The sequence below is a fragment of the Lissotriton helveticus genome, chromosome 1_1, assembly GCF_964261635.1.
Source record: "Lissotriton helveticus chromosome 1_1, aLisHel1.1, whole genome shotgun sequence".
NCBI lineage: Eukaryota > Metazoa > Chordata > Amphibia > Caudata > Salamandridae > Lissotriton > Lissotriton helveticus.
Genome location: NC_136057.1, coordinates 608,278,300 through 608,302,940, shown reverse-complemented (window position 1 = coordinate 608,302,940; position 24,641 = coordinate 608,278,300). Strand labels below are relative to the sequence as shown.

General features: G+C 41.5%; 1 protein-coding gene across 1 annotated transcript in view; it reads left to right on the top strand.

The window, feature by feature from the left end:
• TM7SF3 (transmembrane 7 superfamily member 3) overlaps positions 1 to 24,641 on the top strand; it is a 220,703-nt gene that overhangs the window by 69,421 nt on the left and 126,641 nt on the right. The window contains exon 2 of the mRNA XM_078674122.1: positions 23,984 to 24,138. Within this exon, the coding sequence (XP_078530248.1) occupies positions 23,984 to 24,138 (155 nt within the window). The remainder of the gene's footprint in view (positions 1 to 23,983; positions 24,139 to 24,641) is intronic.

Genomic DNA, 24,641 nt, shown 5'->3' with positions numbered 1-24,641 from the left:
AGGCGGTGGCTAGCTGGTTGACAGGGAACTGTCTCCAGCTGAATGCCACTAAAACAGAAGTTATGGTTGTCGGTAGGGGAGCGGAACTCTGGGGTGACCAATGGTGGCCATCTGAGCTGGGACCATCCCCGGCGCCGGTTCTGGAGCTGAAAAATCTGGGAGTGTGGATAGACTCGGGTCTAACTTTCGTTGGACATACTAAAAGAACAGCGGCTGGTTGCTTTGGTCTGTTAAGAGGCTTAAGACCTGTTCTTAAGTACTTTGATGCCCCGACTAGACAGTTAGTAATCCAGGCCACTGTCATCTCTTGCCTGGATTACGCGAGTTCTCTTCTCGCCGGGGCCAATCAGGCTGAGTTTACTCGATTACAACGGGTACAAAACGCCGCAGCCAGGGCGATTGTCGGCCTCCCTAAATTCTGTTCGGTGGCGAACGTTCTTCGCTCCCTACACTGGCTCCCAATAAGGAAGCGTATTCTTTTCAAGGTACTCTGCCTAGCTTTCAAGATCTTGAGAGGCATTGGCCCTGAAATCCTGTCTGGCTCCCTTTCCCTTTATGTCCCTACTCGCACTCTTCGCTCCCAGGGCCAGGCCCTGGCTGTAGTCCCCAGATACAGGCTTTGCCGCATGGGCGGCCGCTCCTTTGGTGTAAAGGCGGCTTCAGCTTGGAACTCTCTCCCGGTGGAATTGCGTCTGTTAGAGGATCTTATGGCTTTTAGGAAAGCCTTAAAAACATTCCTGTTTTAGTCTCTAACCCCCAGCCTGTGTAATGTATTTTAGAGTGGTCCCCTCTGGTTCTCTTTTTTTTAGTTGTGTTATGTTTTTTATGCACTCCCTTGTCAAATGCGCCAGGACGCTCCTTAGCTGGAGTAGCTGTGCGCACAATAAAAACCAATAACATAACATAACATAACATAGTGGGTAGGTTAGCAACAAGTTATCCGGAGGTTGGGTAGGTGTGCAAAGTTGCTGTAGATATTTGCAATTTTGTTGTGGAACAAGTTGGATAGGTTGTCGCAGAGTTGCTGGGAGGCAGTGATGTAGGTGACAGTAGGGTTTGTATACTAGCAATTCCCTTATGTTGCCACGTTTCCGCAGATTTACCTACTGGTGCTGAAGCTAATTGTAAACAGTTCCAGGGTTGGAATGCCCTTTTGAGTCTGTGCAAACCTACTAACTTGAATGTTCTAAGGGTTTTAACCAACTCTTCTCTAATTTTTCCCCATTCTGAAAAAGGTTGGAAATGTACTCCTTACAATGGCAGACATAAAACTTCGTCCAGGGTTGGGAAAAGAGTGGCTGGAGGGAAAGTGAATTTGCGAACACTCAGATCTTTGCATGAGCAAATCTACACCTGCATATTTGCTCATGCTAAAATGCTGTTAACAAATATTTTCTAGGAGTACTATTTCTTGGCCTACTTCTGTAAAGTTTTGTGAATTCACAAAAGTTGTATATCTGTATTTAATGCAGGGAATGAGTGCAATTTTGAGACTTTATTTAATAATTGGGCCACTAATTAGGTCTGGCATTAACCATGATATTTTGAGTTTATTAACGTTCTGTCTCTCTCTGTATATCGGCTAGCTTCCCTATGAGTGACAGCATTCTGTTCTTTCACAAGGAGTATAATCGACACAGTGGTTTTGTTCAATGCCAGGAACTACTGCGGCAATGTGTACTTTTTTAGGCTAAAACTATTTTTGCTTTTGCCAATGTTTTATATAATGATGAAGGCCCGGCAGCTCCCACACCAATAAGGTTTTACAAAACTATGCCAAAACAAGTCGCTCATTGACAGAGGCGGTGGTCATCAACGTGCTATATCTATTTAAAGGGCTGTCTGGACTTTTATTTTACATTTTATTAGGCAATTGGGTTATAGGAGCTTGCTCTCAGTGGAGGATAGTGGCTTTCTGGTGGGTTTGGTCCAGAGCTTAACTTTGGTAAACAGCGCTCTGTGGTAACTACTAAACACATTAATCTGCTTTTGTGCATCGTCAGTAAGTATTCATAGCAATTCTGACCCATTGCGTGCTTTAAGTATGCTGTCTGATAGACCATCTGCATTTTTTGTGGCTGACCGATAAGCTACAGCAGAGCTTGCAAAGCAGACCTAATCAGCTTCACGATCTGTGGCTCATGGCAACATCACTTCTTTCTCCGTCTTACTAGTTAATACACAGCTTTATTTAAACTTCCCTTGTTAGTCAGGGATTTAGCATTTCTATTTAAAGTTGATATATTATGCCTTTTAGCGCTATATGTACAGTGCAGCGTCTCCCACTCTTGCTGCCTCTTGGTGTGTAACACTTTTATTTCACTAGTAATTTGATAATTTACAACTTTTTTTTAACTTCTTTTTATTAAAATAGTAGTCAGCATTCATAATCATGATCACAAAGTCTTCAAATTACCTTCACGTTCAACGGGATATACACATTCCATTGACTTTTTGTGCAATTGACATTCCCCTTGTAGGGCACCCGTCCCTCCCCCTTGGTCCCTGCGCGCACCCCGCCTAACTAGTCGAGAACCCTGCCCAATCCCCCGTAAGGTTCCCATGGCTTCCAAATTTTCTCCCATTTCTTGGGGCATCCCCTGCTGTCATAAATTGTCTTCTCTGCCGCACAACATCAGTCCAAGTCCCTTTTCCATTGGGAGACTTTAGGCTGCGGAATAGCCCCCCACACCCATGCAACATTCCTTTTTGCAACTATCGCTGCCACCTATAGCCAGAGTCATTGATATATCAGTTACAACTTTTACCTACCAACCAATAATTATAATTCAAATGTTTGTATTTTTTTACAACCTATTGCATACACTTGCCTACACCCGCTGGTCGACAGCAAATACCAACCATGATCTTTATAACCATGCAAATTAACCCTGTTCCCCCTCTCCCCTCCTCAGAGGCAGGGACCTCAGTTTAAGAAAAGAAAACCCATTCAGTTTTGCTTGAGTGTGCATCTCTGATCTACACCACCCCCTCCCTGCTTTCTGCAGTACAACATTCCTTGGCCTCGTAGGAGTTATCCATGAAACGCTGCGATATGATGCATGCTACCTCTACAACTTCCACAGATGTACCATCTCGAAATGATATCCTGCACAAAAGATTTTATACTATTACCCCCACTCAATCCCTATATGTTGTAACCAGACCCTGTTGTTGGGACTCTTATCTTTGTCAGTTGTGGAGTTGATGACATGCTTCACCGCGCACACGGGGGCGTATATGGCACATGGGGGCCCGGCCATTATTTCTGGCACCCCCAAAGCCTTCAGAGGGAGCCCATTCTACCAAAGACCAATGAATATCAGTAAGATGTGAGACTCGAGGCCCCTCTTCACATTCTGTAGGCCGTCTCCATCATTTTCCCTTGAAGCAGTGCACGCACCACACCAGAGCCGCAGGCGTGTAGTCGATAATGTTTACTAGTAAGGTCTAAGATTATGTTGCCAGACACTGGATCATGTCTATCATGTTGAGTATCTCCCACTAGTATGTTTAAATGTTCGGCCATAGCTGTAACAAATGTAAAAGAATGGTTTTGTCACTGTAGCCTCTCCAGTTTCTATTTGGTCTCCCTTTGTCCCCACATCGTTTAATTTTTCCAGTGTCTGGTACCAATGCGTGCATATCTTTACTATGGCTTCCCTCACTTTGGCTGATTTGGGGGTAGAATGTTTCCTAATGTGCATCGCCCTTCATTCTATACGGGTGAGCAGCATGCCCATCTCTAACTCCCATCTCTTCTGTCCCAGTGTCCGTTCATTGTGAAAGCTCTGAGACTAACTTAGTATTCGTATCCTTGTGGAGAGCTGTCTCTCAAATGTAGTTGGCTGATTACCTGACGTGTGTAGCTGTGGGGAGTATCACCCACTGCCAGGCTTGTGTATAATGAAAGTGGCCGTTCTCTTGAAGACCTAATTATCTTTTAGTCTAACCAAAGAGCCATCCTTATTCAACAGCTCTCCTACCCCTTTGCAGATCTTGGAGATCATTCCACATGTTCAATTTGAGAATAAAGAGTTTTCAGTCGATTTCACCACAGTGCTATCTCAAACCACTCTGGTTACTGATGGAGAATACAGGCCCCCTGCCCTATGCTTCTTTGGTAGCCAACTAATCTTCCCGCTGGCTTACTCTACGTTGGTGCACCAAACACCATTGCTTTTCAGACAGTTTTCTTTCTTATTCTACTAGGTAACACAGTAGTGCTACTTGATAGAGTAACATCCAGTAGGCCAAGCCTTCTTTAGTTGGCTTTTGCATGAGTCCTCCCCAATCGTGCACATTTTCCCTGCCCACAGAGAGTTATCCACTAGACTCTGTAGTAAAGAACGCTTTAAAGCAGGCGTCTGCATTGGGAGTGAATGAAAGATGCACAGTACACGAAGGAGGGTCACCATTTTGACCTTCGTGACCGTACCACAGCATGACAATCCACCTATATGCCATGATTGCAGTTCCTGGTGGTTCTTCTGTAACAGGGGGCCATAACAACCCTGTGGGGGGCTTTCAAGGTAGGAGTTACCTGTGCACTTAGGTAAGTGAGTCTTTTGCCCATTGAAATTGATACATTTTCTTCAACTCAGCCACCTGGTTGGGTGGCACTCCGAGGTTCAGTATTTGGGACTTACTTACAATAATTTTTAACTCCTGAGACCTTACATTAATGTTACAAATCAATCATGAAGGCTGGAATGGACTCAGTGGTTCAGTGAGCCAGCTTATCATAAACTTATTTGCATACAGCGTTAATTTGTTCGTTTATTCACATCTATACATCCTTTGCAGTCTTATTCATACAGATCTGCTCTGCTAGAATTTCCATTGTTAATGCCTATGGCAATAAGGAGAGAACTCACTTGTCTGCCACTCCACTTTTATGTGTGCGGGGGTACAGTTTTTCACGGTTACTGACACCCCAGGGTTCTTATAGCAGCTAAGTGTCCCCAGATCTGAGTCCTACCCTAAGGCCTCCAGTGTGCTTCAAAAAAATCGCTAATGGAGCATGTAAAACGTCTCCAGTGTCCAACGACACTTCATTGCCTCCTTGTGTTTTTTATCGATCAGATACATTAATTTTATTTTGTTATCTCCACACTCTACATAAGGTATAGTTTTTTTAGAGTATTCCAGAATTGCAAGGCGCACAGCCAGAGTATCCGTAAAGTTAAAGGTAGCAACGAAGGTTATTCAAAGGTTGGTACAGGCAATAGGGCGAACGGTAAATCCTCACAACCGCTCAAAGATGGACCAAGCTTGGTACATACAAGAACAAAAGAAAACCACAATGCCCCTGCACTAGTACAGAAAAATTATTGAGGTGTATGGTAGCTACAAAGTCACTCTGCTAAGTATGAAGAACAGATCGAACAACACCCAATTCATACAATTAGCTCAATAGTAGGTGATCCTCTTAAGACAAAATAGAGAAAGAAGTTTAGGATGTAATCCGTTGCTGGTACGAAAAAGTTCCGTTTATTGTTCCTTTAGGTAGGCCAACACGTGTTTCATCGCAGGGAAACAGACTGCGAATCTTCAGGGCTGGATTGAAACATAGAGAGTACATTTGCGATCATATTTACATTGCAAGTGTATAAAAAGGTGACTGGGTAGTGTCACCATAAGTGAAAAGGAAAACATGCCAACTAGTGACTGTAGGTGACTCAGTGTTAGAGTGTATGGAGACATTTTTTTGTGTGGGGTGACAAAATTACAACTCTGTGAGTTCTGATCCTATTGTTACTAGTGATGCGACGTAGACAGTTAACAACTTCTGGCCGTGGAAGAAATTATGGTGCTATATGTGAAAAGGTTGTGTAAAAAAGTGGAGTGTCTAGCAAGAAAGTACGAAATCCCGCGTGACCGTTGTGGTGAGATTACATACATTTATGAGAACTCATATGCTAGCTGTATCATGGCGCTTAGTTGGTAGATATGTCTCATATTCTTAACATGGTTTGCTTAGTGTATATTGTACATCACAAACTATATTATAATGGATTGCTGGATGGTTATTCCTATTTATAGCTCTACACTCTTGGGTGCCAGCTATGTATTTATTGCGATGTATATTATTTTGGTGAATAATAAAAGTTGTGCGGTGATAGTACACCCTGTCTACACATACAGACGCATCTAGTCTGAATCTGCATAAATCAAAAATTGAAGAAACGATACTTCGTAAAATCCATAGTTCGAGATAGTCTGTTACAGTGATCTCTATTTCTGGTATTCATCTGGAATTAAGTGCAAAAACGGACCGTGCAACGCATGCTCAGTGGATATATTAATGATCTGTTTAAGGGCTATAAAACACCACTCACCCTAATTAGTGAGGTGCAAAGGCCACCTCGGCTAGAGATATTCAAAGGATCCTGTGTGACGGAGTTTCACTGTGTGTGTGAAGTCAACCTCCGAGAGACCTGATGAGTCTGTGGGTGGTAATAATCAGGAGTATTGTTTATAAACACGTGACCAGGTAGACTGATTCGTAACTTAGTCTATAGGTGCATAGAAAAACAAGAAGGGTTGAAGAACTGCGCGAATAGCTGAAAAACCTACCTCAATAGTTAAGCATGAAATTTGAACCGGGAGGAGAGGATTAACAGGTTACTCCGATTGAGTGACGAAGTCAACACACAAGAAAAGGCGGGTACACCTATATTTATCCGTCATGAAAAAATAAAGCAAAACGGATTGTTTAGACTCTAAATTCTTATCTGGTGAGTGGGCCAGGTAATACCGGTTTTAGAAGAGGAAGAGAGCGTCAGGGAAAGGTCGCTTACCTTTTCACAGCAGTTCTCCCTCTTGAGTTTCCCGGCGCCGTTTTCCGAGGACGGTCACGTGACAGGAAACCCGGCCTGAAGATATACCGGCCGGACGTTCCCTGTTCAGACAACGACTAGAACGTCTACCCGAGTAGTTCCATAGTTCAAAGGGGACTATAGTGAAGAAATACTACAAGTCCACATTAGTTATTGTGGGCCTGTCTGGGCTTATCTAAGGTTATCGGGTCTTTCATTTACTCTAAGAGTATTATTTTTCCGGATTTACGTAGGTCTGGTTCAATTAAATCAGTATTGATCAAGATTGGCGAGTCTTTTGATTATACGGCGGTTCTATGGCGCTCGTGTTACGGGGATGATATATTCTTTTGCGAGCATGCGTGCAACAACGAGTCTAGAATGCGAAACGAGTATATGTACAACAAAAACCTTCGTTGTTTGTTTGTTTTTTGTTGTATACGTGAAGCTCATAGATTACTGTTTCTGGACAGAGGAATCTTTTTGTTAATGTTCCTCACATACAGTTTAGTACTTTTACAACTAAGGAGGTGTACTGTTACATCATGGACATAAATGGAAGGTTTTATTTGTGTGAGTCCATCCAAGTTAGATTATTTAATAAAGAAACCTGTCTAGCGTTTACAATAAATTGATAATGCTGCTCCTATTTGCATAAATAGTTTACGTTGTCTTAGTACACAAAAAAGTGCAAGAAAAACACAAAATATACAAAAAATATATGATGAATTTCCAAAAACACAGTACCCACGAATGATTATCCAAAACGTTTATCTGTGGGGGTCATTTAGGGCAACACATTTCAAACAGTACGTATTCATCCACAAATCATAAAATGAACGAAATTATGCCTTTCTGATAAGTAATTAAGGATGATTTGCTTAATAAATAAATGGTTTGGACCAATGTGCAACATGTTTAAAATATAAACAAATAAAATAAAAAACAAAAATAAAAAACACAAAATTTTCTTGGTATTATTATTTTCTCATTGTAAGTTGTATGAAAGTTTATGGATACAAAATCAGGGTTTTGGATCCTTTAGGTTTGCTAGTTTCCTAGGAAAAATTGCATCTCTGGGTCATAGTTTAAACCGTGTTCAATACTTTGAAGACGCATTATCCACGTAGCTTCTTTGCGTCTGAGTGTCAGTTCTCTGTTGCCTCCTCTTATGTGTACAGGCACGGTTTCGATTCCATAGAAAGAAACCGAAAAATCTTCTGTGTTAGCCTGACACGTAGCCACATGAAGAGCCACCGGATATCTGGGATCCTGTTTCTGAATGGCTCTCATGTGTTCTGCTATCCTCTTTTAGTGTTCTGATGGTGCTTCCTACGTAAAGTTTGCCACATCGGCATTCAATGATGTATACAACATATTTAGTGACACAATTGATATTGACTCTTATATCATAAATCTCTTTGTCTGGTCCATAAAAGTGTTTAGTTTTGTGTTTGGCCCATTTGCACATTGTACAAAAGCCACATTTGAAAAACCCATTGCTGCGTTGGGTTAACCAAGTTGCTGTCATGTCATTTCGTGGGACGGTTGGACTCAGTCTATTTCTCAGTGTTCTCCCTTTTCGAAAGGTAATTTGGGGGGTTGTAGGTATTATATCTTTCAAGGTAGAATCATCTTTAAGCAGACCCCAATGTTTCGTCATGCTGTGTCTAAGTGAGTGGTGCATTGCGTTGAATTCTGTAATCAATCTCACTGTAGAGTCTTTCGCTACTGGTTGAGTTTTGGGTATCAGCGTATCAGGTCTTTTGATTATGTTGAGTTTTTTCTTTGCCTGGGTGAGGATGCCTTTGGGGTAGCCTCTTTTCTCAAATCTGGTTTCCATATCGTGTATGGTTGTTTCAAGATTCTTATTGTCACTGCAGTTCCTCCTGGCGCGGAGGAATTCTCCAAAGGGAATTGATTTGATTTGGTGGTAAGGATGGAAACTGTCTGCTCTTAGGATAGCATTGCAAGAGGTCGGTTTCCTGTATAGTTTGCTTTGGAGTTTATCATTCTCTACATAAAACTCCAGGTCTAGGAACTCTATGTTTGTTCTGCTTGATTTCATTGTAAACTTGATTTCCCAATCGTTGTGATTGAGATGTGTAAAAAAGTCATTCAGAAGTTCCTCTGTCCCTGTCCATAGTAAAATACAGTCGTCTATATAGCGACCCCAAAACAAGATTGAATCAGTGTAGACAGTGCCTTTCGGGCCCCAAATGTGGTCATCTTCGAAGGCACCCATAAATAAATTAGCGAAAGATGGGGAAAATTTAGAACCCATAGCCACTCCGCGTTTCTGTTGGTACCATTTTTTGTGAAAAATGAAAAAATTGTTGTTCAGGATGAGATTCATCATGGAAATTAGCATTTGTGTGTGTGCCCACAAAGACGCCGGTCGTTTGGACAAAGTTTGGGTGATTGCTTTTATACCCAAAGTTGGATTGATGCTGGTATATAGTGCGACGACGTCCATGGTAACTAAAGTAGTGTTGGGTTGCCAATCTAGGTCGCCCAAAACACTTAGTATGTGCTTAGAATCTTGTATAAAAGAGGGCAAGTTCTTCACCAGTGGGTTTAGAAACATGTCCACATACTCAGCAATTCTCTCGGTGGGACCTCCAATACCCGAGACGATCGGCCTTCCAGGAGGAAAGGGTAGATCTTTGTGGATTTTGGGTAGAGTGTAGAGCCACGGGTATGTGGGTTTGAGTACTTTGAGATATAGGTACTCGTCGTCATTCAAGAGGCCCTTCTCTTTCCATGTTCGTAGGTGGTCATTAATGGTAATTGTCAGAGTGCCCATGGGGTTGTTGGCGATGGGTTCGTAACAGGATTGGTCTGCTAGCTGATTCAGTATTTCATTGTTATAGTCATCTGTGTTCATAACCACAATATTGCCTCCCTTGTCTGCTTCACGAATGATGATGGTGGGAGTTTTTGTAAGTGTGGTGAGGGCAAAACGCTCTCCTTTAGTCAGATTGTCTTTAAATATAAAAGTTTCATTGTGTTTTTTTGTGTTGATTTTGTTAAGATCTTCTAGAACATGTCTATGAAAAGTGTCAATGCTGTTACCACCCGGTAAGGTGGGTGTCCAGGTGGATTTGTTTTTTAGGCCACTTACCATATCCAGGTTAGTTTCTATGTTCATTTCCTCAAGAAGTTGTCCCATTTCCAGAGGACTATCTTCCCGTTCGGTAATGGATAACAGTAGATGAATTGCTTGAACATCTTTTATTGAAAGCTCATCATTTGCCACAACATTTGAAATCTTTTGTACATTTTTGTCGCTGGTTGTTTTACCTAAAAAATGTTTCTTGAGTTTCAGGCTGCGAATAAATTTGAAAAGATCTATTTTGATTTGACATATATCACCTGTCGAGTATGGGTTAAAGTTAAGGCCTTTAGAGAGAAGATTGGTCATGTCGGTGGTTAGGGGAAAAGAGGAAAGGTTTATTACTTGTACCTCCTTGTCATCATTTTCTACTTCCTTGTTGTTCCTGATCTTATTTTTTTTTCGGTAGTCTTCGTTGACCATGCTGCCTCTGTGGGTTTTGGATTTTGTGGTCTCCTTTGAGGCAGAGCCCTGTACCCTTTTCGGATCCGCTCCATTTCCACTAAAAAAGGAGTACTGTTTGTCTCTAGGATGTCACCTGTCTCTGTACCAGGTTCGCTTGTACCTGCGCTGTTCAGGGACGTGTTGCTGGACGAGACTGAGCTGGGGGCAGACATGTTATCACTAGGTCTTGTAGGATTGGTTGATCGAATCATCGCATCGTATTTGCGATCATAGGTAAAGATTCTACCATTGCGGTAGTCCCCATCATCTCTCTTTATTTGTCTGGCTTTCCTTTCTTTTATTTCATCTTGATGTTTGGCTAAGAATTCGTCTAGGATGGTGTAGTTTTTTACAGTAGGTTCTGGTAAGTTCAGGTCTTTTATCTCTTTTTCCAGGATCGCTATCTCTTCTAGTAATTTAACTGATTTGCGATCCGCGCTCTCAATTAGGATGTCCATGAGAACAAATGAATTATTGGTTACTGAATCTTCCCATTTCTTTAGGAGATCAGCATCTAAATTATCGTAGGTTGGAAAGATTTGGGAGCGTAAGCCTCTAGGTATCTGTTTGAGTCGCATGTATTGTTTGAGCGTGGTGGCATCCCACCATCGTGAGCTCTCTTGTTTCTTCAATCTTTCTAATTTTTTAAATTTATCTTTCAGACCCTCTGCACGAGGGGGACCGGCATTGGCCGTGGCGGTGTAGGTAGGCATGCCTTTTGCTAAATTTTCGAATAGATCTGCCGCTATTTTGTCTCTATTCATGATGAGATAGATCTAGTCAGGAAGGTGTGTTCAAGGTTATGATATGCTGTTAAAAATTTAGTAGTGTACGGGGGGCAGCCCTCTCTGGAAATCATGAAATATACAAACAACTGGGAGTTTTTTTTAGAGTATTCCAGAATTGCAAGGCGCACAGCCAGAGTATCCGTAAAGTTAAAGGTAGCAACGAAGGTTATTCAAAGGTTGGTACAGGCAATAGGGCGAACAGTAAATCCTCACAACCGCTCAAAGATGGACCAAGCTTGGTACATACAAGAACAAAAGAAAACCACAATGCCCCTGCACTAGTACAGAAAAATTATTGAGGTGTATGGTAGCTACAAAGTCACTCTGCTAAGTATGAAGAACAGATCGAACAACACCCAATTCATACAATTAGCTCAATAGTAGGTGATCCTCTTAAGACAAAATAGAGAAAGAAGTTTAGGATGTAATCCGTTGCTGGTACGAAAAAGTTCCGTTTATTGTTCCTTTAGGTAGGCCAACACGTGTTTCATCGCAGGGAAACAGACTGCGAATCTTCAGGGCTGGATTGAAACATAGAGAGTACATTTGCAGATCATTAATATATCCACTGAGCATGCGTTGCACGGTCCGTTTTTGCACTTAATTCCAGATGAATACAGATGAATACCAGAAATAGAGATCACTGTAACAGACTATCTCGAACTATGGATTTTACGAAGTATCGTTTCTTCAATTTTTGATTTATGCAGATTCAGACTAGATGCGTCTGTATGTGTAGACAGGGTGTACTATCACCGCACAACTTTTATTATTCACCAAAATAATATACATCGCAATAAATACATAGCTGGCACCTAAGAGTGTAGAGCTATAAATAGGAATAACCATCTAGCAATCCATTATAATATAGTTTGTGATGTACAATATACACTAAGATAACCATGTTAAGAATATGAGACATATCTACCAACTAAGCGCCATGATACAGCTAGCATATGAGTTCTCATAAATGTATGTAATCTCACCACAACGGTCACGCGGGATTTCGTACTTTCTTGCTAGACACTCCACTTTTTTACACAACCTTTTCACATATAGCACCATAATTTCTTCCACGGCCAGAAGTTGTTAACTGTCTACGTCGCATCACTAGTAACAATAGGATCAGAACTCACAGAGTTGTAATTTTGTCACCCCACACAAAAAAATGTCTCCATACACTCTAACACTGAGTCACCTACAGTCACTAGTTGGCATGTTTTCCTTTTCACTTATGGTGACACTACCCAGTCACCTTTTTATACACTTGCAATGTAAATATGATCGCAAATGTACTCTCTATGTTTCAATCCAGCCCTGAAGATTCGCAGTCTGTTTCCCTGCGATGAAACACGTGTTGGCCTACCTAAAGGAACAATAAACGGAACTTTTTCGTACCAGCAACGGATTACATCCTAAACTTCTTTCTCTATTTTGTCTTAAGAGGATCACCTACTATTGAGCTAATTGTATGAATTGGGTGTTGTTCGATCTGTTCTTCATACTTAGCAGAGTGACTTTGTAGCTACCATACACCTCAATAATTTTTCTGTACTAGTGCAGGGGCATTGTGGTTTTCTTTTGTTCTTGTATGTACCAAGCTTGGTCCATCTTTGAGCGGTTGTGAGGATTTACCGTTCGCCCTATTGCCTGTACCAACCTTTGAATAACCTTCGTTGCTACCTTTAACTTTACGGATACTCTGGCTGTGCGCCTTGCAATTCTGGAATACTCTAAAAAAACCTCCCAGTTGTTTGTATATTTCATGATTTCCAGAGAGGGCTGCCCCCCCGTACACTACTAAATTTTTAACAGCATATCATAACCTTGAACACACCTTCCTGACTAGATCTATCTCATCATGAATAGAGACAAAATAGCGGCAGATCTATTCGAAAATTTAGCAAAAGGCATGCCTACCTACACCGCCACGGCCAATGCCGGTCCCCCTCGTGCAGAGGGTCTGAAAGATAAATTAAAAAAATTAGAAAGATTGAAGAAACAAGAGAGCTCACGATGGTGGGATGCCACCACGCTCAAACAATACATGCGACTCAAACAGATACCTAGAGGCTTACGCTCCCAAATCTTTCCAACCTACGATAATTTAGATGCTGATCTCCTAAAGAAATGGGAAGATTCAGTAACCAATAATTCATTTGTTCTCATGGACATCCTAATTGAGAGCGCGGATCGCAAATCAGTTAAATTACTAGAAGAGATAGCGATCCTGGAAAAAGAGATAAAAGACCTGAACTTACCAGAACCTACTGTAAAAAACTACACCATCCTAGACGAATTCTTAGCCAAACATCAAGATGAAATAAAAGAAAGGAAAGCCAGACAAATAAAGAGAGATGATGGGGACTACCGCAATGGTAGAATCTTTACCTATGATCGCAAATACGATGCGATGATTCGATCAACCAATCCTACAAGACCTAGTGATAACATGTCTGCCCCCAGCTCAGTCTCGTCCAGCAACACGTCCCTGAACAGCGCAGGTACAAGCGAACCTGGTACAGAGACAGGTGACATCCTAGAGACAAACAGTACTCCTTTTTTAGTGGAAATGGAGCGGATCCGAAAAGGGTACAGGGCTCTGCCTCAAAGGAGACCACAAAATCCAAAACCCACAGAGGCAGCAGGGGTGGTCAACGAAGACTACCGAAAAAAACTAAGATCAGGAACAACAAGGAAGTAGAAAATGATGACAAGGAGGTACAAGTAATAAACCTTTCCTCTTTTCCCCTAACCACCGACATGACCAATCTTCTCTCTAAAGGCCTTAACTTTAACCCATACTCGACAGGTGATATATGTCAAATCAAAATAGATCTTTTCAAATTTATTCGCAGCCTGAAACTCAAGAAACATTTTTTAGGTAAAACAACCAGCGACAAAAATGTACAAAAGATTTCAAATGTTGTGGCAAATGATGAGCTTTCAATAAAAGATGTTCAAGCAATTCATCTACTGTTATCCATTACCGAACGGGAAGATAGTCCTCTGGAAATGGGACAACTTCTTGAGGAAATGAACATAGAAACTAACCTGGATATGGTAAGTGGCCTAAAAAACAAATCCACCTGGACACCCACCTTACCGGGTGGTAACAGCATTGACACTTTTCATAGACATGTTCTAGAAGATCTTAACAAAATCAACACAAAAAAACACAATGAAACTTTTATATTTAAAGACAATCTGACTAAAGGAGAGCGTTTTGCCCTCACCACACTTACAAAAACTCCCACCATCATCATTCGTGAAGCAGACAAGGGAGGCAATATTGTGGTTATGAACACAGATGACTATAACAATGAAATACTGAATCAGCTAGCAGACCAATCCTGTTACGAACCCATCGCCAACAACCCCATGGGCACTCTGACAATTACCATTAATGACCACCTACGAACATGGAAAGAGAAGGGCCTCTTGAATGACGACGAGTACCTATATCTCAAAGTACTCAAACCCACATACCCGTGGCTCTACACTCTACCCAAAATCCACAAAGATCTACCCTTTCCTCCTGGAAGGCCGATCGTCTCGGGTATTGGAGGTCCCACCGAGAGAATTGCTGAGTATGTGGACATGTTTCTAAACCCACTGGTGAAGAACTTGCCCTCTTTTATACAAGATTCTAAGCACATACTAAGTGTTTTGGGCGACCTAGATTGGCAACCCAACACTACTTTAGTTACCATGGACGTCGTCGCACTATATACCAGCATCAATCCAACTTTGGGTATAAAAGCAATCACCCAAACTTTGTCCAAACGACCGGCGTCTTTGTGGGCACACACACAAATGCTAATTTCCATGATGAATCTCATCCTGAACAACAATTTTTTCATTTTTCACAAAAAATGGTACCAACAGAAACGCGGAGTGGCTATGGGTTCTAAATTTTCCCCATCTTTCGCTAATTTATTTATGGGTGCCTTCGAAGATGACCACATTTGGGGCCCGAAAGGCACTGTCTACACTGATTCAATCTTGTTTTGGGGTCGCTATATAGACGACTGTATTTTACTATGGACAGGGACAGAGGAACTTCTGAATGACTTTTTTACACATCTCAATCACAACGATTGGGAAATCAAGTTTACAATGAAATCAAGCAGAACAAACATAGAGTTCCTAGACCTGGAGTTTTATGTAGAGAATGATAAACTCCAAAGCAAACTATACAGGAAACCGACCTCTTGCAATGCTATCCTAAGAGCAGACAGTTTCCATCCTTACCACCAAATCAAATCAATTCCCTTTGGAGAATTCCTCCGCGCCAGGAGGAACTGCAGTGACAATAAGAATCTTGAAACAACCATACACGATATGGAAACCAGATTTGAGAAAAGAGGCTACCCCAAAGGCATCCTCACCCAGGCAAAGAAAAAACTCAACAAAATCAAAAGACCTGATACGCTGATACCCAAAACTCAACCAGTAGCGAAAGACTCTACAGTGAGATTGATTACAGAATTCAACGCAATGCACCACTCACTTAGACACAGCATGACGAAACATTGGGGTCTGCTTAAAGATGATTCTACCTTGAAAGATATAATACCTACAACCCCCCAAATTACCTTTCGAAAAGGGAGAACACTGAGAAATAGACTGAGTCCAACCGTCCCACGAAATGACATGACAGCAACTTGGTTAACCCAACGCAGCAATGGGTTTTTCAAATGTGGCTTTTGTACAATGTGCAAATGGGCCAAACACAAAACTAAACACTTTTATGGACCAGACAAAGAGATTTATGATATAAGAGTCAATATCAATTGTGTCACTAAATATGTTGTATACATCATTGAATGCCGATGTGGCAAACTTTACGTAGGAAGCACCATCAGAACACTAAAAGAGGATAGCAGAACACATGAGAGCCATTCAGAAACAGGATCCCAGATATCCGGTGGCTCTTCATGTGGCTACGTGTCAGGCTAACACAGAAGATTTTTCGGTTTCTTTCTATGGAATCGAAACCGTGCCTGTACACATAAGAGGAGGCAACAGAGAACTGACACTCAGACGCAAAGAAGCTACGTGGATAATGCGTCTTCAAAGTATTGAACACGGTTTAAACTATGACCCAGAGATGCAATTTTTCCTAGGAAACTAGCAAACCTAAAGGATCCAAAACCCTGATTTTGTATCCATAAACTTTCATACAACTTACAATGAGAAAATAATAATACCAAGAAAATTTTGTGTTTTTTATTTTTGTTTTTTATTTTATTTGTTTATATTTTAAACATGTTGCACATTGGTCCAAACCATTTATTTATTAAGCAAATCATCCTTAATTACTTATCAGAAAGGCATAATTTCGTTCATTTTATGATTTGTGGATGAATACGTACTGTTTGAAATGTGTTGCCATAAATGACCCCCACAGATAAACGTTTTGGATAATCATTCGTGGGTACTGTGTTTTTGGAAATTCATCATATATTTTTTGTATATTTTGTGTTTTTCTTGCACTTTTTTGTGTACTAAGACAACGTAAACTATTTATGCAAATAGGAGCAGCATTATCAATTTATTGTAAACGCTAGACAGGTTTCTTTATTAAATAATCTAACTTGGATGGACTCACACAAATAAAACCTTCCATTTATGTCCATGATGTAACAGTACACCTCCTTAGTTGTAAAAGTACTAAACTGTATGTGAGGAACATTAACAAAAAGATTCCTCTGTCCAGAAACAGTAATCTATGAGCTTCACGTATACAACAAAAAACAAACAAACAACGAAGGTTTTTGTTGTACATATACTCGTTTCGCATTCTAGACTCGTTGTTGCACGCATGCTCGCAAAAGAATATATCATCCCCGTAACACGAGCGCCATAGAACCGCCGTATAATCAAAAGACTCGCCAATCTTGATCAATACTGATTTAATTGAACCAGACCTACGTAAATCCGGAAAAATAATACTCTTAGAGTAAATGAAAGACCCGATAACCTTAGATAAGCCCAGACAGGCCCACAATAACTAATGTGGACTTGTAGTATTTCTTCACTATAGTCCCCTTTGAACTATGGAACTACTCGGGTAGACGTTCTAGTCGTTGTCTGAACAGGGAACGTCCGGCCGGTATATCTTCAGGCCGGGTTTCCTGTCACGTGACCGTCCTCGGAAAACGGCGCCGGGAAACTCAAGAGGGAGAACTGCTGTGAAAAGGTAAGCGACCTTTCCCTGACGCTCTCTTCCTCTTCTAAAACCGGTATTACCTGGCCCACTCACCAGATAAGAATTTAGAGTCTAAACAATCCGTTTTGCTTTATTTTTTCATGACGGATAAATATAGGTGTACCCGCCTTTTCTTGTGTGTTGACTTCGTCACTCAATCGGAGTAACCTGTTAATCCTCTCCTCCCGGTTCAAATTTGATGCTTAACTATTGAGGTAGGTTTTTCAGCTATTCGCGCAGTTCTTCAACCCTTCTTGTTTTTCTATGCACCTATAGACTAAGTTACGAATCAGTCTACCTGGTCACGTGTTTATAAACGATACTCCTGATTATTACCACCCACAGACTCATCAGGTCTCTCGGAGGTTGACTTCACACACACAGTGAAACTCCGTCACACAGGATCCTTTGAATATCTCTAGCCGAGGTGGCCTTTGCACCTCACTAATTAGGGTGAGTGGTGTTTTATAGCCCTTAAACAGATCATTAATATATCCACTGAGCATGCGTTGCACGGTCCGTTTTTGCACTTAATTCCAGATGAATACCAGAAATAGAGATCACTGTAACAGACTATCTCGAACTATGGATTTTACGAAGTATCGTTTCTTCAATTTTTGATTTATGCAGATTCAGACTAGATGCGTCTGTATGTGTAGACAGGGTGTACTATCACCGCACAACTTTTATTATTCACCAAAATAATATACATCGCAATAAATACATAGCTGGCACCTAAGAGTGTAGAGCTATAAATAGGAATAACCATCCAGCAATCCATTATAATATAGTTTGTGATGTACAATATACACTAAGCGAACCATGTTAAGAATATGAGACATATCTACCAACTAAGCGCCATGATACAGCTAGCATATGAGTTCTCATAAATGTATGTAATCTCACCACAACGGTCACGCGGGATTTCGTACTTTCTTGCTAGACACTCCACTTTTTTACACAACCTTTTCACATATAGCACCATAATTTCTTCCACGGCCAGAAGTTGTTAACTGTCTACGTCGCATCACTAGTAACAATAGGATCAGAACTCACAGAGTTGTAATTTTGTCACCCCACACAAAAAAATGTCTCCATACACTCTAACACTGAGTCACCTACAGTCACTAGTTGGCATGTTTTCCTTTTCACTTATGGTGACACTACCCAGTCACCTTTTTATACACTTGCAATGTAAATATGATCGCAAATGTACTCTCTATGTTTCAATCCAGCCCTGAAGATTCGCAGTCTGTTTCCCTGCGATGAAACACGTGTTGGCCTACCTAAAGGAACAATAAACGGAACTTTTTCGTACCAGCAACGGATTACATCCTAAACTTCTTTCTCTATTTTGTCTTAAGAGGATCACCTACTATTGAGCTAATTGTATGAATTGGGTGTTGTTCGATCTGTTCTTCATACTTAGCAGAGTGACTTTGTAGCTACCATACACCTCAATAATTTTTCTGTACTAGTGCAGGGGCATTGTGGTTTTCTTTCCTACATAAGGTATAGCACCTGATTGATTCAGTTATACTATTACTGCTCGAACCCTTTCCTTGTCTCTTCGTGTATGTACTGATAAATAATTTAGCATCCACATTTAGTAGCGTTATCGGTCTACATGAAAACAACTGGGTAAGAACAATGATTTGTCCTTACCCAGTTTTTGTGTGACTGATGTAATCTCTTGTGCCATTGAGTAACTGATGCCAGAAAGAAATCGGAGACGTGGCAGCAGTGGGGTCATTTGCTACTGAAAGTCATATTTGTTAGAAAACGAATGGTGGGGGAAAAAAAACCTGTCCAACAATTCAACCCAGTCTTTTTATGTACACTCAGCCTAAAGATTCAAGCTGTTCATCAATTTGTAGGGCCTTTTTCAGATGTTGCCTTTGTGCTTCTGGAATTGCTTGTAACTTGGTCCACTTCAGATATGTACCTCATCTGGAGGTATTGTTTCAAGAGTGTAATGCCTCCTAACATTTGCAAAAATTGATGGCTATATCAAGGTTTTCACTACAATGCAGTCGGCTACATTCTTAATTGTGGACCCCCATTCAGTGCGATTTTTGCCCATCGTTCGATACCAGGAGCTTCTCAAATGTATTTCCTCCATAGTTTCACTTTTGCTTAACGCAGAGTAGCACATGTTCTGTATATACCACATCATAATTTGAGCTCTAACTGCGAATAATGTACACTGAACATTCCGTTTAATCTTCCAGACTGTGAGCTAAAGCGCCTACTTGTTAGTCTAAAGGGCATTACATTGGGTGTAGTTTCCTACTTCACCCGCATCGTTCTCTTCTAGATAAAACATCATACATTTCTGGATCTCTTCCATGAAAGTCTTGCTCTGAAGTAAGCGGTCTTTGAACCTCTATCTAGGGTCACCCCAAATCATTGATATGCCTGTATTGCCATTGTGATTGGGGTATATGATCTCAGAAGGAGATGTGTCCTATCTCTGTTGAAAAGATCCTCAACGTTGTGTCTGACATGAGAAATTGATCAAGACATGCATGTATGTAGTACACTACAGAAAAGGTAGAATCTAAATCTATAGGGTGCAGTGCGCATCATAAATTGTCCTATGCTTCTACTCTGAAGCCGAAGCCAAGCTTTCTCTCCCTCTCATAAGGAACCCATGCAGTCTGATCTATTGTCTCCTTCTGTCCATGACTATATTTGGATCACCTCCAACAATGTCTCCCTGAAATCTCTTGAATCAGATGTCTCTGTGACCGTGTCCCTCAAATTTGTTTTGTTCTCTGTTGAGATTATACTTGGAGGTCAATGCTGGTATATATGTGGCTCTCCCTTTAGAGTAATTCCAAGAACAAAGTGCCTCCCCTTGGAAATTCCACCACAGGAGCATCGCTCTCCCCTGACCTTGGTCAAGTATGATTAAAAATACTGCCTGTGGAACCACTGACCCTATGAAAGATCTTTCAGCTTTCAATGGGTACAGTTGCTGCAAAAGTTGAATGTCCTCCTCCATAGTGTAAAGCATATTTAGTGTAGATCCTCAATGTTGAAGCAAATCATACTAACCATGGGACCTTTGTCTAGGTAGGTTCACAGCCTGAGTGGCTGTATGTATTGCAGTGCTATTCTGTCCCACTCATTGGGCTATAGCCTTGATTGTTATTTCCCACCTCTAGCACCGTTGTTCGAACCCAAAAGAAGACTCTTTTTTGCTTGGACTTTCTCACTCAGACAAACTTCACTTGCCTCGTAGTCTACCTCCCCCCCCATGAAACTGTACTTGTATACAAAATCAACTAAGCAAGAACACTATTGTGATATCTTGAACTTCAAGTACAAGGTCTATCCATACATTGTGCAAATGTGATTGTTTTCATCCATGCGACAACACAGCTTTCTATAGTACATAAACCGTGGCAGCCGGACTAGAATCTCGGCCCAAGGCAAGGATGTTTTGTTATAAATAAGCATTTCTGGGTTTAGGGAGAGGAGCACGAGCTGTCATTTGTGAGGCCGCTGCACGCTGAAACCTGAGCCCAGCTGTTAGCTGATCTCTTGGCGAGGGATGTGCAACTTGTTATCAGACGGGGACCTACATTCTTCCCCATTAGGTTAATTGGGTTGGATCAGGTTGGATCATCCAATGGGGGATATCTGGCTAAACACATTCCTACACCCTAGGCACCTAGGTTAGGAAATGCGTAGTAGGAGTGATATATAATAACCTAGCTTCCATATGAAGACCATTTTTTGTTTTGCCAATACCTCTGGCGTCGTTTGACGAATCTTCACGGAATTTTAAAGATTGATACGTCAGTCGGTTCAGCTGCTGTATTGAAATTTTCAGGGTGATTCATTAAGGGACGGGGCTCAGAATAAGGGTGGGTCTCAAAACGTGTTTTCCCCATGCAAATTCCCATAGACATTTTAGACCAGACTACAGCCCAAACCGCTGAACGGTATGGCACTAAATTTAGCAGAATCTGAGCTTTTTGTCGAGAAAGGGACCTTTTGGGAATTGATGTAACTCCATTTAATAGTTTGAGATATTAAATGAAAACCAAATTTGTATATCTAGGGGCGCTGATCCTCCTCGGATCCTCTTCGGATTTATGAATCCATGTGGCAAAAGCAATGCTACAATTGGCTGGCTGCAACCGGAGAGGAAAGTTGCATCTGCCATTTTGTTAATCGGGTCTCTGTTCCCAGCATGGTTAATAACATTAAAAAGTGATAGAAGGGGTCAGGGTAGAGCTGCCATGATCCCATGGGACTAATGGAGGGGTCTGTGAGGGACCCCTTATGGGCAAGAAATTGTCAAAAAACTTTTTTTGTTAACTACGCAAGGATCTGTGATCCTCCTGGATCCTCTGATTGGGGTGGATTTGGATCCGCGGATCCAGACCCCAATAAAAAATTAAGAATACATTCACTTATAGACCCTCACACCTATTCACTCTCACCTACTCACTCACGCCCACACAGCCACCCACGCAGCCACTCGCACACCCACACAGCCACTCCTTACATTGCTAATCACTCATCTGCTTCTGTCTATTGATCTTTGCAGCTCATATATTCTGTACAGGAATAGCGATAAATATTGAAAACGCCCCACTGTGTATTCGTTGTATATTTCCCTGAGAGAAAGCGAGCACAAGTGACTGAGAGAAAAGGTTCAACATCAATTACCAGCTCAAGGTTGTCCTGTTCTGTGGTTGCCAGAACATTTTGCTACCTATCTAGTTTTAGGGTCCATATGGTGGCACTGTGGGCTAGCTGATCTCTAGTACGACATGCCCTATAGGGGTGAACGGAATCAGTCTGGCACCATTCCTACGTTTGATGCCCAGCAAATGCGCTGTTCCTTCTCCGAAGTGGGGAGCTACATGATCGACCCACTGCCGTTTGTACCTCTGTAGTCTGGGAGGGTGGTCTGCTGCCGGGTGAGCTCTTGCTTCCTGCAGCTAGTCTTTCTCCTCACTTCCATCCAGTAGGTGTCTAATGCTGTTGCCCTCGCTGCATGAAGATTCAAAGGAGGGATGTTTTATTTAAATGTTACATTACGCCTCTTGAGGTGGTCTGTCAATGGAGAGAACATTCTTTTCTTCAGGGTTAACACGAGAGGTCCTGGTACTGCTTCGCATTATTGCCAGTGTATTGCTTTGTTGACTTTCTCCTCTCCTCCTTGCGCCTCCATCATTTTCTTTGACCTTGAAGTTGTTATATATTTTGTCAGGCTGGGTCCAAAGGTATTGTGCATCCCGTCAAGCTTGGTCTGTGCTTGGATCCATCCCTCAAACCTCTGAGTAATCCCTGTGTATATACCCCTCAATAGCATTTCCCTACATTGCTCTGAGCACTCTGTAGTCTTTAATGGTTCCAGCATTTCCTTAGAATGCTACTTTCTGTTCTTGCACCATTATGATTTCCTGCCTTAGGAACTCTTCCTCTCAGATTTGTTGTCTCCGAAGTCCTCTAGGGAGAGCATCCTTTATCTTAGGTAGTTCGTCTTTCAACATTTCCTGGGTCTTCTGCTTCAGTTCCACTTTGGAGTTCAAGTTTTTCTGTAGGTCTTGAAACTGTTTTTCCAAGTATCATCCGATGACCAGGGTTTCCATGTCCTTGTTAAATGTGTGAGTTTGCAGGTATCCTAGAGGGGCTCAAAGTTCCGGTTGTTTGCCACTCACCAGCACAATGCAGTATCTATCACTCAGTCTATTTCGATGGTCAAAGAGTGGATGCCGTGGTGGGCTTAGTCAGTCTTCCCTGTGTCACCACATGGTATCAGGGTGTCCCCTTCACAGTCGGTCTACAGCACCCTCCCATTTAGTCCTACCCCTGTACCATGCTTAGCCTCTGCCATCCCCTCGCCCGTGGCATCCCATCTGCTCCACTCCCTCTCGAGGCCTACCAATTGTGCTTTTGGATCTGTGCACTGAGGTCACACACATCTTTACCAGAACAGGTTTAAATTCCCTGTTTTATAGTTTTGTGTTAGCGACTGGCAACTCTTCCGTGCCAGCTTTGTGACATCTTTGATTACGTTTTGTTCTGAACGTCTTTAAAATGGCTTCTGCTACTCCCTTTGTTGCAATGTCTATCTGTCCAGTCGTGCAAATATTACCGAAGGTTCTTGCTGATATGTCCACCGCTAATGTTGTAAAAATTGAGAACTGTTGGAACTATTTTATTTTTTGATTGGCGTGGGCCTTCCAAAAAACTAAGCGTGCTTTTTGGTAACTATTGCCCCAATCCCCCAAAACAAAGGCCTCTCTGAACCGGTTTAAATATAATTTCCTGTCATTCTAGTGGATAATCCATAATCAACCGGATTCAGAAAATTGTTTCCTCTGTTTTCCGCCATGCTTTATCTGGCAGGGGACACAGCAGTTCAGGAATCAGAGTAGGAGATGGGTCTTGCTGTTTTTCACTTTCTTGAGAGATTTGTTTGTTGGCATCCAATGTCACGTTGGTTTGAGCGTTCGCCTCCTTTGTATAAAATGTTGCCCAGTGCCATTGAACATGTGATTAAAGTAGCTCAGACGACAACTTTTTATCAAATAGCACGTCATAAATTCCATGTGATTTTTCTTTTATTCAACAGGTCTTCTGGATGTTTCCCTTGGACAGTTTACAGAAGTGTTCCTCAACAGGACCATACCAACAGAAGCAGTCTTGCAGAACATATCCAGGAATGTGTCCTTTATTATTTTTGAACTCCATACGCAGTACCGCAATGCCACAGTTTCCTTAAACAAGGTACGTTTTGTTTCAATACTTGTAATTGATGCACACATGATTACCGAAAGAAGAAATTACATTTTCAAAAGAAAACAAATGTTCGTTTAAAACCATACTGGGCAATTCTTAATGAAGTAACCGCTCCATCTGGTTTACCGTTGAGAATACACTGACTAACAAAGGGGTTTGCCTTATATTTTTTTAAATAATTTCATTAGTTATTTGATTATCTTTTTTAACTTTCACGATTGACATGCAAAGGTATCTTTCAGAAAGTGGTCATTGTAACAGATGCTCTGCAATTGTCTCAAGTCAAAAGTTAAAGCATTCCTGGCTGTGCCACTTGAGCTTTTATTATTTGGGGTGGGTGACTACCCACCTCCGGGAACGATCATAACCTAGTCAGGGTGAACTCTGATAGTCACATCAAACGCCTTGTAGCTATGGCACATAACAGACCTGCTTAACTTGCAGTGGCAGTGTGTAAGTATTTATGAAGTACCAAAACAGTAATAAAGTCG